This window comes from Anastrepha ludens, chromosome 5, assembly GCF_028408465.1.
Source record: "Anastrepha ludens isolate Willacy chromosome 5, idAnaLude1.1, whole genome shotgun sequence".
NCBI classification, from domain to species: Eukaryota; Metazoa; Arthropoda; class Insecta; order Diptera; family Tephritidae; genus Anastrepha; species Anastrepha ludens.
The window spans coordinates 49,470,743-49,486,467 of NC_071501.1; the positions used below are offsets into that span (position 1 = coordinate 49,470,743).

The 15,725-nt window shown below is 38.0% G+C and overlaps 1 protein-coding gene across 8 annotated transcripts in view; it reads left to right on the forward strand.

The window, feature by feature from the left end:
- LOC128863079 (protein WBSCR14 homolog) overlaps nucleotides 1-15,725 on the forward strand; it is a 64,830-nt gene that overhangs the window by 16,689 nt on the left and 32,416 nt on the right. For all 8 annotated transcript variants that reach the window (XM_054101999.1, XM_054102005.1, XM_054102006.1 and 5 more), the window contains exon 3: nucleotides 3,193-3,299. In XM_054101999.1, the coding sequence (XP_053957974.1) occupies nucleotides 3,193-3,299 (107 nt within the window). The remainder of the gene's footprint in view (nucleotides 1-3,192; nucleotides 3,300-15,725) is intronic.

Genomic DNA, 15,725 nt, shown 5'->3' on the forward strand with positions numbered 1-15,725 from the left:
GATGCCATACTTTATACTGTCACTGTGAATGAGCAATTGAGTCCACAAACATATTTATGGTATAATGCAAAGCCTGTTTCCTGTTGCGCCTTTTTGCTAAGTCATATTGTTCAGTCATATCATTATAAGGCTCTTGGGCATCGCGAAAATAGCTGAAACATATACCACTATCGAACTTTGCAAGTAAATAATATGTAGATTGTTCGATGGGCTGTATGTCATTGCGCGCCATCCTATGAAGCCTACAATCGCCGATGTTTAAATTTTTCTCGACAAAAAAAGTTCGTAATTATGGTTCTGTAACTCAAACTGTTGATCCATTGAAAAAATTGTCACTCATTTAATCTCTTTAATGGTGATGGAACTCCATACCGAAACTATATTATGTTCTTTCAATTTAATAGTAATGAGGGAATGACTCAAGCCCCTACGCTGGTTTAATCCGAGTTTATTCTCTAAATTTTTTTATTACTTTATTTTTATTTATTGAATATTTTTCTTCAACTGATTTTTATTGGATATGTTTTCTCCCGTTGATCAGGTGTTGACTATTTTTTTCTTATAATCCGAAGATTGACACCTCCTCCAAAGAGGAATAGGTAACTTTTGATACACAACATTATTAAGGCAGAATTTTCATGCGTCGTAAGTAAAAGATAGGCAAAACACGGCTGCGGCTAACGCGTTAAGATTTAAAAGTATTAGTTAAGATAGTTAGTATTAGTCGTATTGTTCTCACGACTGTATGTCAGCTGGAAAGTTTAAAGAGCGAAGTACGAATTTGAGAAAAAAATAGATGTTTAATTAATTTAATTTTTCTTACAACCATTGAAACTTTACCGTGGCCGCCGTAGGCGAATGGGATGGTGCGTGACTACCATTCAGTATACCAGCGTTCGAAACTTCGGGTATGAAACACCAAATGATAGACACATTTTTTTCTAATAGCAGTTGGTAAACCTCTGATTGTATTTCTGTCATGTATTTCATCCACTGCCGTTCGGAGGCGTGGGAAAAGACGCAATAAATTAGACTTAGTTTCCTTACCATTCCGTGAACTGCTTGTTAACACTTCTCGGCGACATAAACATAACCCTAAGCTGAGCAAACGAAAATGTTTTTAAAAATCAGATACATTTTAGTGCTAAAATTGCTACAAGAAAATAAGAGAGAAAGCGATAGATATCAAAACGATATCTTGCTTTGCAGATGTATTGCAACAACGAGGCTTCAGATATACCATTCACATGCACTTTGCAACGTCAGTTTCGCAACAACGTGCGACAATTCTATGGGCTATAATGTTGTATACCCAGAAAAAATATAAAAATTCTGATCAAAAAGTTGAAAGTATGGATAAAATTTTGAAGAATTTGGTGCAAAGCTAGAAACATTGCGTTAGGTGATTTTTGTTTTAGTTCGAATTATATTTTTTAAAAAAAGTTGGTGTGTTCAGAATTTTGCAACGGGGTGTATATGAGAACAAATCGTAAGGATACGAATTAATAATGGTTGGGGCAAGGACAAATTTCGGTCCCAGCCGAAATTAGCCCTCTTTACTATTTTTTATTTCGTCACGTTTTTTAGTATATGGCATTTAGCATGGGTCGAAAAGATCTGAGCCTAACAAAGAAAACACGTTTTGTTTTTGTTCAAAATTGGCTTAATTCATCAACGTAGATTCCAAGAACAACGCAACAATTCCAGCGTCGCTCTAACATTTCAATACGACTTTTGTAGAACGATTTTCCTTTTGCCTCAAAATAGGCCTCAGTTTCAGCGATGCTTCTTCATTCGAGCGAAATTTCATACCGGCGTACATTTTTTTAGGCCTGTGAACAGTCAGTAGTCGCTGGGAGCCAAATCTGGCGAATACGCTGGATATGGGAGCAATTCGAAGTTCAATTCATGTAGTTTTGCCATTGTTTTGATTGATTGGTGACACGGTGCGTTGTCTTGATGAAACACAATTTTTTTCCTTGCCAAATGCGGATGTTTCTTTGCAATTTCGACCTTCAAACGCTTCAATTCATGGTGATGGTATTTCCCTTCTCAAGATGAATATTATGTATACCACGTACTTCCCAAAATACCCAGGTCATATCCTTGGACGAGGACGAGGTTCATCAGTTGCTGTCCATTCAAATGAAGATCGTTTTGATGCCGGTGTGAAGTGATGGATTCTTGTTTCATCCACTTCCGCATATCGACCTGGTGTATTACGTTTAAACATAGCCAAAAACTGCGCAGAATCATCAACATCTTGTTTTTGGTTAACAGTGAGCAAACGCGCAATTTGAGCAGAGCTTTCTCATAGTCAAATGCTTATGCAATATAAAGCCAATATGTTCTTTTGATATCTTTACGATGTCAGCTAACTAACACAACTTCACTTTTCGATCATTCAAAACGATTATGTGGATTTTTTAATGAAACTAGTGCCATCTATGTGTTAGGCCCGGGACTTTTCAACCCATGTGTTGTGTATGAAACAATAGATATTGTGGATACAGAATACGCATTTCAAAATTTTTCGAAACTTTTTGGCGTAGTTCGGGTTGTATATAACACGACTGATTTCGTTCTTCAACTCTGAAATTGTCTCGAGCTTATTGGCACGTAGTCCCAGAGAATCCAATGGTGTGAAATCGCTATTTTATCCCTTTGTTTCGGGTAGTATGCGTCTGGGAACTTAATTCCTGTTGAAACCAAGTTTAAGTCGATGTCATCCAATTCAAGCCGTAAAAGTCTTATAATACCACGATAAATTTGACTGTTTACCGTAACAGCATTACCGGCATAATTTTCGAAGAAGTACGGTTCGACGAATCTGCAAGCTTCAAAACCACACCACACAGTGATTATAGGCATAGTTTTTTCTTGAATGACATGCGGATTTTTAGTACACCAAATGCTGCAGTCTTGCTTGTTAACGTATCCATTTATATAGATGAAAATGTGCCTTACCGCTCAATACGCAATGTGCGAAATGCGCTTCCTACAGAACGTCCGTTTTCTTAAAACGTTTGGGTCTCTTTTACGCGTCGTTCAACAGAGTATAGCTTCATGACCAAAAATTTGCCCAGCGCTGCTGTCAAAGTTCTTTCTTTAATTTGTATTAGCATTGAGAAATAGTAATTTAGTTTAAGTTTTTACGATAAAATTTCAGTACGTTTAATTTTTAATTTTCAGTCAAAAACTAACATCTCCAAAATGGAATCACTTTAAAGGAATCCGGCTGCGTTGGAAGGACAAAATACGTTTGAACAATGTAATTTGGCGGTGCTGGCACATGCAATGTGAGTAATTATATATATATACATACATACATACAAATAATAATGTTAAACTTGCGAATGATAAATATATGTACATACGCGCATAAAATACCATCATTACTCATTACAGTTAGGCCGAAATTCAAACAATCGCTTCTTTGCAGTGAATTCGCTAGCATTAGCGCCATGCTTGCCCCTTCCTTTTATTTTAATCTTAAACATTTTTTGCTAAATTTTACTGGATCTGTTAACTATTTTTTAAGGAATTTTTCAAATAATTTCATATTTGTGCATATTTAGAAAAACAGATTGTACATCCGTGACAAATGTCAAAGATGATTTTTTATGTCATTTTATACCGTATAGGAATTATTCACTACTGACTTCTAGGTGCCACTTTTGAAAGACCCTTTACTTAGGTCTTACTTAGCAACTGTATGTACCTATATTAAAGGTGTCTAACTCATACGTATCCAAATACGCTGTAGAAATAAGTTTCAAGTTCCCGCCGGCATGTACCATTAGTGGTACATTGAGGTCTGCCCCATTGGACGGTTTGTACCATTGGTGGTACATACGCAATTGCCTGGTCGGGCGGTTTTCTGAGAATGCTGGTAACGGTTTTCTAAGCAAAAAGAAAATAGTTTACATCTAACGCGCCGTCCGATGAAACAATCTTGGAGTTACAGAGACGTCAGATGCCGAAAACAACAAATTCGGTCACCGGCGGGAACGTGTTAAAAGTTCTTAGCAACATTGGCCTACCCTTTACCCCACCTCTCAGTTGATAGCAGTCTTGTGTAGATGAAATATGTAAAGTATAAGCTGCTACATACAAGGTGGCGCAAAATTAATCACCAAGAAATTGAACACGCGCTGTCCAATTTGTTTTTGAATTAAAGGACTACATCCGAGCAAATTTTATTGATATTAACTCTTGTGGTCAGCAACGTAAATAATTTTTTAGTGACTCTCAAACTAAAGGGTGATCAATTTAGAGGTATCGGATTTTAAATTGAAATAAAATAATGAAAATTCAGATTGGGCAATCTTTATTATTTTTGTGTAGAACCATTCATAACATTTATTTTTTTAAAGATAATCACTTTCAAATATTGGCCGCAACTGCGCCTTAATTCGACCATCCGTAACTCGTGAATAACTTTAGTTATGTTTTTCTCCAACGCCTCAATCGAAGCAGGTTTGTCCCCAAAAATAAAAGTCCAAAGGAGTGATATCACACGATCTTGGTGGCCAATCCACCAAGAATAAATTGCTCACGGAATCGACGACGCAGTAAATCCATTTTTTCACAGGCGGTATGGCAAGTAGCGCTGTATTTTTGGAACCAAATGTTTTGGAGATCACGGACTTCAATTTCTGGCATCAAAAAGTCGTTTATCGTGGCGCGATAGCGTTGGTCATTCAGTGTTACATTATCAATAAAAATGGGCCGATGATTCTTCCAGCTAACGTAGCTAAAGCGTTTTTCAGTAAGAGCGCTTCAACTTTGTTTTTGAATAAAACACAAACGGTTTGACTTTTTTAACTAATTTTTTGGTTATTATCGAGTTTGAACATATACATTTAAGTATAAAGTTCGATTTCTTTTGCATGACCACCGCGTGCACGTTTTACGAAGTCCAATCGTTGAACCCAATTTTCGACCACTCTTTTGCATAAATCGGCCGAAATTCCAGCAATTTTGCGTTCAATATTGGCTCTGAGCTCACAAATCGTCGCCGGCTTGTTACTGTAGACCAGTGACTTCACATAACCCCAAAGAAAATAGTCTAGAGGCGTCAAATCACACGAGCGCGGCGGCCATTCGACCGGTCCATTTCTGGAAATAATGCGCTCATCGAACTTACTCTTCAACAAATCAATTGTAGCGTGTGCTGTGTGGCTTGTGGCCCCGTCCTGTTGAAACCACATGTCGTCTAAGTCCATACCATTCAATTGCGGCCAAAAATAATCGTTTATCATGTCGCGGTATCGATTTCCATTCACAGTAACGTGGCGATCGTTCTCGTCAACGAAAAAATATGGGCCAATAACGCCGCCGGCATGTAAACCGCACCAAACAGTGATTTTTTCGGGATGCAACGGTGCCTCATGAATCACGTGTGGATTGCTTTCTGCCCAGTAACGCATATTTTGCTTGTTGACAAAGCCATTGAGCCAAAAGTGAGCTTCATCACTGAAGATGATTTTTTGGAATTATTTGGATTTAAAGTAGCTGCAACAGAACGATTATTTTCATAAAAAATTTGCACGATTTGCAATCGTTGCTCAAGTGTGTAGCGTTCCATGATGAAATGTATACTAATGAAATTTACAAATGACAAGCGAAAAATAAAAAATATTGCGTCGTTCGCCCTCCCTATCGGAAAAAAGTTGAAGCGCACCTATTGAAAAACGCTTTATAAAGATAACAATGGGCCTCATCGCTGAACAAAATTCGGGTGTCAACGACTGAAATTATGACCCTTGGGAACCTGCGTCAAATCTTAGACTCGCTGTATTTTAAATATAAGCTTTCAAGCCAAGATCTATGCTTCAGTGCCATAGAGTAGCACAGGAAAGATGAGCGTCTTGTAGAGTGTTACTTTTGTCAGGCGAGAGAGGTCTCTGCTACACTTTGCTTACTGAGACCATAGTAATACCTATTAGCAAGCGTGATTCGTCGGTTTATCTCCAGGCTGACATCGGTTATTGGGACGACGTTGCCGAGATATATAAATTCCTTGACAATTTCAAAAGTATGCATAGCTGTCTGCTGAAATGTTGGATACAAAACGCCGTGTATCTTTTCTAGTGGACAGCATATATGTACTTCGTCTTGCCCTCGTTAACCGCCAGACCCACTCTAGTTGACTCTCTTTCGATAGCGGAAAATGATAATTATGTACACTTTTTAAATAAGGATTTTGGAAGAACTGGTTAACATCAAATGATAAATAATGCCGAAACCGTTCTTGAGAATTAAGGGTTTATCAAACGTTGAAGCATATTTTTTCTTGCGCTTGCTGGAAATTGTAAATTGAACCATAATTTTAGGGTTAGTGCTGATATAATATTTAGATTGTAAATATATTAATAGTTTCATCAACAACTTCTTGTCACTTTTACTGAGCACTTGAGTGATAAGTGACAGCTAATGGCCTTTTGAATCTCATTAATATTTATATTTTTATTTTGAATACAAAATTATGTGCCAAAGAGCTTTTAAGTGATGAGTATTAAGTGTTACACATCTGTTAAAAGGTTTTATGCACCATTAACTTTACTCCTTATATTGTAAAGAACTTAAAAATGTTTATTTATAATTTGTGGTTAAAAATATTTGCACGTGGATTCAGACAGCAGTTATGTAGAGGCGATAGTGTTTAATAACCCCTAATGGTGACTAGTAGCTGCTACTTGAAAATCGGTATTAATATATGTACACTATTGTGATTAACCTCAGCAGCTGGTGTCTTACAACTAAAATTGCTTAAGTTCATGTATTTTGGATCACTTTTTTGCTAACAAGTATTCGGGTAATATTGGAGACTACCATGACCTACATATTATATTAACCTAATGAGCGTGAGAAACATCCGATCGAGTCTACATCTGTTTGCGTGATTTTAAAATGCCTCCACCTACTGAGAATACCGCCGACTGTGAAGTACGTGCTGTAATACGGTTTCTCTGTGCTCAAGGCTTCAAATCAGTTGACATTCATCACCAAATCAGTGAAGTGTATGGCGAAAACATTATGAGTGATGGAATGGTGCGGAAATGGAAAATGGGCTTTAAGGTACTTGACCACCTTATAAGTTTCAAAAAATTAAATTTTTTTTTTTTACATTTTTTCAATCCTTATACTTTTAAAAATCATCACCTGAAACTGTTTTTTTAAATTCGAATTCTAACAAAGTGAAATCAGTGAAAATGTGCAGGCGCATCCTGCACTCATTACTTGCTGACTCAGCGGAAAGAAAATAGCAAGTTTTAACTTTAAACGCGTTTTTCCAGAAATTACTTTTTTTCGAATGGCGGACACTTTATCTCCGAAACTGCTTAGCCGATTTTAATGATTTTGGTCTTGTTTTATTTGTTAAGATGTTTTGTATGCCAATTTACCACATTTTGCAAAAAAAAAGTTAATAAAGTATTGCTTTTTAAGCATAACATTGTGAAAAACAGGGGTGTTTTCTTAACTTTTTTTCAAACATCCGCCATTTTTTTATTATTTTTTTTTTTGTCAGTTTGTGGTAAATTCTCACGCAAGGAACCTTCCTTTTGAAAATTTTGTTTCTCTCTTTTATTTTAGAATTACCATTTCTAAGATTAACTGTCCGCCGCAAGACATGATTTTCTTCAGGCCTCGACTTTGGCGCCTCCTGGATATATGTTAAAAAAAGAAATTTTAATAAATCAATTTTTTTTTGTATTATATAAGCTCTAAATAAAAATTTAAAAAAAAATTTATTTTAATATATTATACAGAACATGAAAAAAAAATTATTGAATATGTTGTACTTTTTACCTTTCCAAGGTGGTCAAGTACCTTAAAGATGGTCGCACAAACATTCATGATGAGGAACGAAGTGGGAGACCTTCAGTCATTACCTATGAACTGATTCAAAAAGTGGAATGTAAAGTGAAAGAGAACTGAAGATTCACGGTTTTGTCCTTAGCTGAAAAGTGTCCTGCTGTCTCAAGAAGTGTTCTTTACGAAATTGTGTCCAAACGTTTCAATTATCGGAAATTGTGTTCACGCTGGGTGCCAAAAATATTGACTGATGAGCACAAAACCATAAGATTGGGTAGTGCATTGAGTTTTCTCGAACGTTACAGGGGAACGATTTTCTAAGCCATATTGTCACATGCGATGAAACATGGGTAGCCTATGTTACACCGGAATCGAAGCAGCAATCAATGGAATGGCAGTGATTGTCTTGCCTGTCCTGTGTCTGTAGATTCTGTTCGAAGAATGATTTCTGCCATTGACCGGTTTTATATCTTGAAAGAATTTTATTCGTCTTTTTTAAGTATCTAAACAAGCCTTACGCTGCTCTATGCTGTATTTGGTATAAATAATTGTCCTTTTTTAGTTTTGTAATTCAAAATTTACGGGCGCCGCAGCCAAATGGGTTGGTGCGTTACTACCATTCGGTGGGACGCGAAACCCATTGTGGACATGTAACACCAAATGATAGAAAATGTGTTTTCTAATAGCGGTGCAATGAGAAGTATTGGCAAATTTCAGAGTGTATTTCTGTAATGAAAAAGCTCCTCATAAAAACCATCTGCCAATCGAAGGCGATATAAAACTTTATGTCATTTTGTGATAGAATATTCATACCACAAATTGGTGGAGAGTTTTAGGCAAAGGAGTTTTCAAATCGAGTTTTGTGAACGCCAAATCTGTTAGATTTAATTGAGGAGAAAATTAACTAATCCTCTTAGCATCCGACCTGTAAAAGAAAACTAGCAAATTTAGCGAGTTACAACCGGATGCGACCTGACAAGTGTTGCAAAGTAAAAAAAAAAGAGATTATTGTGTAGGGGCCGCTGAAAAATACTTGGGTAAATTCCAGCTAAACGTCAAACTGCAGACATAAACACATACAACCGAGGCGCATCCATACTGGGTGAATAGCCGTAGAATAATTGATTTGTGTTTTTTTCTTGCGATTTGGTTTCATTATCAAATTGATCTGTTTCGTTTCCATTGCTCCGCCGTCATTTGTCCATTAGGGTAATGAAGGTCAATTCATGTCACGGACAAATGCCGTTTGGTTATTTCAGCATTGGCCTTCATCTCCCTCCTGGAAGTGACTGGAAGGTTTTTCGTCATCCTTGGACCGCTTTCTTTTAGGCTCTTTCAAGCTTTAGTGACTACTTTCTCGATTTTGTTTAGTTTGGCAGGATGCATCCACGCGAATTTTTCGTTTTGCGAGAAATATTTTCTGCCTTTGTTTCGTTTGTCATTTTAGGTCCTTTCGCTTCATAGGTGAAAGAGTGACGCAGTTGGATCCATATTGTTGCTTTATACTGAGCGAGAGCTTTCTGTCCTTCCTAATAGATCTTTTTCTTCGGCCTGCCTGAGGGGGCAGCACTCGAAGTAGAAGCCTTTGGGGAGTTGAGAAGCTAATAGATTTAAAAAATAAATTTATATAAGTAAATAGAAAAATATTCTTAAATTTTGCACAGCACTGTATATATGTCTGTGTATATATACACATGTATGTGATTAGATGTAACGTAGTAGGAGTGTTTCTGATAAATAAAAATGAACTTTTCCATCTAATCTGGGGCTGCAGAAATTAATGTCTTCTCGTTTTATCAGCTTTGCTTATCTTGTGCAACTTTTGACAAAAGATAGGCAAAAATAAATATTGATTTGTATGTGCTTAGATCGCATACCTTATATACCTTGTAAATATTTGTACTATATGTGGGTGTGGGATAAAGGAGTTGAACATTGCTTATGGATCCGTTCAGGACATTGTAGTTCATGATTAAGATTTGCGTGCGTCGTGTTGTTGCAAAATTGGTCCCAAACATTCATTAAACGCATTATCACTGGACGAGACGACGGGGTTTATGAGTACGACACACAATCCAGACATCAGGCGAGTGAGTGGAGAACTCCAAATGAACCAAAACCAAAAAAACCACGTCGTTTTCAGTCGAAGAAGAAAGCGCTGCTGATGATTTTTTATAGATCACCACGGTATTGTAAGCCACGGAAGGTTAGACAGTTAATAAGGATGTTATGAGACGTTTACTTGAAGAAATTCGTCAAAAAAGAAAGGATTTGTTAAAAAAAGCTCGTGAATTTTGCACTTTGATTATGCGCCGTCACACAGTGCCATCATATCCGTAAATTTTTGGCCAAGAACGAAACGAATACCTTCCAACAGTCATCGAATTCACCTGATATAGCTTCATGCATTTTTTTGTTTGATCGACGCATTGGATGATTGATGAACGCATTTTAATAGCCGAAAGGAAGTAATGGAGAAATCGAAGACGGCTCTCATGGCAATACTGAAAATAAACTTCCAGAAAGCTTTCGAAAGCTGGTTCAAATGCTGGTAGGGTATAAGTGCGTTGTAGCTGATAGGAGTATTTTGAAGGGAATTATATCATTTTTAGGAATAAACTCATATTTTTTTAATTTTCTGAATACATTCCGAGAACTTTTTGATGAAGGTGGTATATGCATATTAGAGTGTACCACCTTATAAAGAAAAAAGTTCACCGTACACCACTGAGTCTAAAGCCTTTTTTCAAGTCCATTTCGAAAAAAAAAATGTTTTTTTGGCCGAACTTAGGGGCCGCCTTTTTACATTTTCGACATATTTTCGCAGTTATAGTTAACATAACACACTACGTTAACACTTTTTTGTCTCAAAGTTCATTGTCCTCAAGTACCCCGTTGTAGCACTTACACTTCATATCTAGCTAAAAAAAAAAATAAGATGATCGATACCACTACTACTCTCTTACTGTGTTCCGATGGTCGGATCTTAGCTTTACATTGTGAATTTATATTGTAATATAAGCACAATGGAAATTTGCCATTTTTTTACTGTATGTATGTAGGCACCAAAGATACTTGAAAAACTTTGTTTCTCCCGCCTGCTACTCTCTCATCCAGCCACTAAATCTAGGTACTTGGCCTCTGAAGTAAGTTGTTGTACAAATAAAACACTTTGGAACATAATGAAATAACTTAATATTTATTTATTTTCCGTTAATGGTAATTTTCCTAATATGGTGATGTAATAGGGTTTTACTAGTGATAAAAGTTTATTGCAGTGACTATTAAAAAGAAGACAAGTGCGAATCTTATTTTTTTTTTTTTTATTATTTTCTATAAATGTTGACTGTTACGTCGGATGCACTCTTGGAATCTAGCCTCCGTACTCGGTTGCTGGAGAAGTGATGGCGGGATGCCATTAACCTCGCGAACGATATTTTCTTTTAGTGCTGAGATGGTCGCTGGGTTTGTTTAATAGACTGAACTTTTGAGGTTCCTCCATAGGGTAACATCGGGCGACCTGGGTGGGAAATGACGTAGTAGCGTCATGGTCTCTCTGGCCGTGTGCGGCTCGGCGCTACGTTGCAGTACCAATTGTGTATACTGAAGGAAGGATGTTCACTCATTGGCAGTCCATAATCGTTCAGTATGCACCGATAAGAGACGCCATCCACAGGATTTGCTCGCCCTCGACAATATAAAAAAAAAATATGGTACATTATTCCACTGCTTGACACTGCACACCCAACCGTTCCTTTAAGACTGCGAAGTGGTGAAGTGGCTGTTGATGTTTAAGGGTTCTTTAGGTGACCAGGGTTAGATTTTGCTTTTTTACACTTCCATTTAAATGAAAATGAAATCATCACCCCAAAAGATTGTATTTACCGTACGAAATCGCTCCAACATTGTCTCGCAGAACTTTTTACACAAATTGAAATCGTTAGGCTTTAGCGCTTGCACGATTTCAATTTTGAAGGGGTGAAATCTAAGATCTTTTCTAAATATTTCATGCACAATTGTTTTCGAAAGTCCGAGGACAGCCGCTCTTTTGCGCACGGACTGGCGCGGATTGTCGTGAATTTGTTTTCGATGTCCGGCTGAGCCTCGGCCGTGCGCTGTTTGTTAACCGAAAACTTCGCAGTCATGAACGAATGTTATCTTCACTTGGGGCATCACGTTTCTGAACGTCGAATATTGTAACGTGAACAAAATCTACGAATCATTGGCCCTGAAATACGTTGTGATTGCAAACGCATGTTGTTCTCCCATCCACTGCGCCAGAGTGACTAAACAACCCGCACGAATTACGAAGCTAACGCGGTCCTCTCGCCGCTCACACGTTCAGTGGTTAGGGAGAAGCTTTAAATTTAAAACCTAATTATCCCACCCTGTATATCTGACTGCTAGTTTTTAGTTTACTTTCTATTGTACTAGAATTAAGTTTTTAAATTGTTGTGATGTATTATATTACAGAAAACTATAAGCGGCCCGCCATAGCCGAATGGGTTGGTGCGTGACTATCCCGGGCACGAAACATCAATTAAAAGAAACAATTTTTTCTAATGGCAGCCGCTTTTCGCCAGACAAAGGCAAACTTCTGACATGCAAGTCCATGTGGACAAGATCAAGGCGCAGACCCCAAATAGGAGGTGAAGCTCGGCCAAACCCCCGAAAAGGGTATAAGCGCCAATTATATATCCTTATTACCTTATATATAGACCCACATATCTGAGATAAATAAATGAATAAAATAAAGGCACTTCTCAATGTTTTCGGCTGCATTTGAGGTATTCTTAAATTTTCCCGCCTTCATTCAAAAATATTATTGCAGTACATTCAGTATAATTCATTTTATTTGCAAGAAAAGGAAAATAATTGCAAAATTCCGGAGAATAAATTTTAAGCCTATAAGTTGTTTGTTTTCGATGACGAATGATAGAAATTTGGCATTTGAGTATGGCAGCACTTTTTTCGAGTTCACATGGATTCAGTGACAGCAAAATTTTAGTATTCATAGTAGAGGGTTTTACGCGTGGAGTTTCTGTTACGAACTCAGTGATAAGGGTGATTGTGTTATGCATGTTTGCATCTTATCAGTCAGACAAAAGATAAAAGGAGATTCTAATCATTCCACTCTCCTAGCCACGAGTAACTTGCACTTGCCCCAGCTACCTGTTATAATTGCATATTGCGACCAAACGGGCCTTTAACTAATACAATTTGCGATTTATATTTCACTATACAAATATATGTGTGTACATATTGTAGATATATGCATACATATATCTTTTGTCTGGTTCCCATCAAATAATTTTTTGATGGCAAAATTCTTTTTAATAACATATTCAATTTTTACGCAATTTCCTCAATATTATACCAATTTTTGAATAAGTTAGTAGTACATGTATGGACATACTCACATATGTATGTATATGAGTGGTTACGTACATATGTATGTGCTCGTATATGTATAACAGCTAAAACACAAGTGTACCTATATATATTCATGGCGGCTGAACCGAATATGTCTAAAAATATTCGAAGATAAAACAAGTAGTTCTAGTATACTTTTTTTGTTATTATTGTTACAGCATGGAAAATTTATCTGGGCCATTCCGGCGATGTAGGCCCGTTTGTTGTGGGAATGAATCGATGTGTGCTTATTCTCGTTTTTAATGTTCGATGTTCCATGGCGGCCACCGTAGCCGAATAGGTTGGTGCGTGATTACCATTCGGAATTCACAGAGAGAACTTAGGTTCGAATCTCGGTGAAACACCAAAATTAAGAAAAACATTTTTCTGATAGCGGTCGTCCCTCGGCAGGCAATGGCAAACCTCCGAAGTGTATTTCTGCCATGAAAAAGCTCCTCATAAAAATATCTGCCGTTCGGAGTCGGTTTGAAACTGTAGATCCCTCCATTTGTGGAACAACATCAAAACGCACACCACAAATAGGCTCGGCCAAACACCCAAAACGGGTGTACGCGCCAATTACAGGGTTGCCCATATTCGACGGACCCGACGGATTTCGATGAGTCTTTGGGCCCATTCCAATCAACGAGGCTTGTCCGCAGGCAACAATCTTTGCGTCAATTGAATCTTATACGGGAATAAATGCAAATCAATGCGGATAATTCGTTGTAAAGTGGTCCGAGTAATGCCCAACTGCTGAGAACGGCTCCTACCGAATTTTCTCTTTGTTGACTTGCATTGTTAACACCTTGTAACTCACAACTGAATGGAACATGAAAAAAACAGCAAAATAAAGTTTTTATTGTGAAATGTCACATTGACAACGAGCATAAACTTTAAATTGTTTGATCGATACTTTACGAGATATCGATCACTACGCCATCTACCGAGAAAATAATGGATTTCTTTTTCCCCAAACTAATATATTTACAATACGTATTATAAGAAGGTCCATTCTCTGGGCGTGCCTGCCGATTAGGCAATGCCCCGTTATAACTGAAATCAGTGTGCTAAGACTGTGCTTATCTCGTCTTAGCAGAAGTTCCGTGCGTTTAGCATTGAGAGTCGGCCACAGCTGTCAGGCGTTTCTGGCAGTGGTTTCATTACGCCATTTTTCATTCGCTGTTTTTACAATTTCCTCAAAGATAAGCAATTTACATGTTTGCAAGGGTATGCCTATATCATTGTCTATGTACTCATCGGTCAATTTGGTGCCGAGTCTTGTCAGCTAATTGGCTCTGTTACCCTCAATGTCGCGATGGCCAGGACCTCGTGTTACCTTAAGGTGAAATTACTCAGCCATCTCGTTAAAAGATGTGCGGCATTTCATGTCTACCTTGGAGGTTGCCCACTGTTTTGTGGGGGATTTTATCGCCGCTTGGCTATCAGTGAAAATGTAGATATCATTTCCGGATATCGCATCATACTGTATCAGTGTCGCGGCTTTCATTATTGCCATCAGTTCAGCCTCAAAGACACTACTGTAGTCGGGAAGCCGAAAACTGAAGGAGATCCCCAGATATTCGGAATAAAAACCTCCGCCTATTCTGCCTTCGAGCTTTGAGCCATCTGACGTGGATTGACTCGCTCTGTCTTACCTCGTCCCGTTCCCACTTTTCCCTCGAGGGTAGAAGGGTCATGAACGTTGTAATGTCAAGTATAGGTGGGACTGCATAGTCCACCTGTCCGGGAAGCTCCAACCTGCCATCCAGGATTTTACCGTGGCCGTAGTCTGTGTTTGACCACTTGCCTAAAGTCCTCAGCTTTATTGCCGCACTGCAAGCAAAGTATCTTGCCTGCAGGTCTACCGGAAAGAAGTTTAATGTCGCATACAGTGCCCTCGTTGGTATGGTTGACATTGCTCCGGTTATAAGAACAGATGTGAGTCTTTGGTCCTAGTCAACTCTTTTAATGCTTACGCCCTTCTCAAGGACATTCCACCATGTTGACAAAAATCGTCAACTTCGCCGCATACGCAACCGATTGAGTGTAGACAATAAATTGTGTTTGCCAACTGTTGTTTGTTCGTTTGCCAACTGCACCACACTCGTGTCAATCTTTTGAAATTTCAACCGCGGCTAGTTTTAGCGAGAGGTGAATAGATTAAGCAACTGGTATAAATACACATACATTGGTAGCGCTGGAAAAGAGCTACCAAAAATTACATGTGCGTGGAAACACTTAATGAGTCTTAGTAGGACCGCTTTTATTAAGGTAAACATTTGTTCCTTCCACTCGTTACTTGTGATGCCCGTGCTCTGTCAACATTGTTTGTGTAGTCGTTCTTTTCAATATTGTTAAACGTACAAACTAAAAATTGCAAGGTGTATGAACACGACGGGCAACACCAAAAGCGAATTTGCAATGTTGAAGCAATAAAAGTCTCCCTGTATGAACGCGGTGTAATGCAACTCTCTTGAAAACGAGTTGGC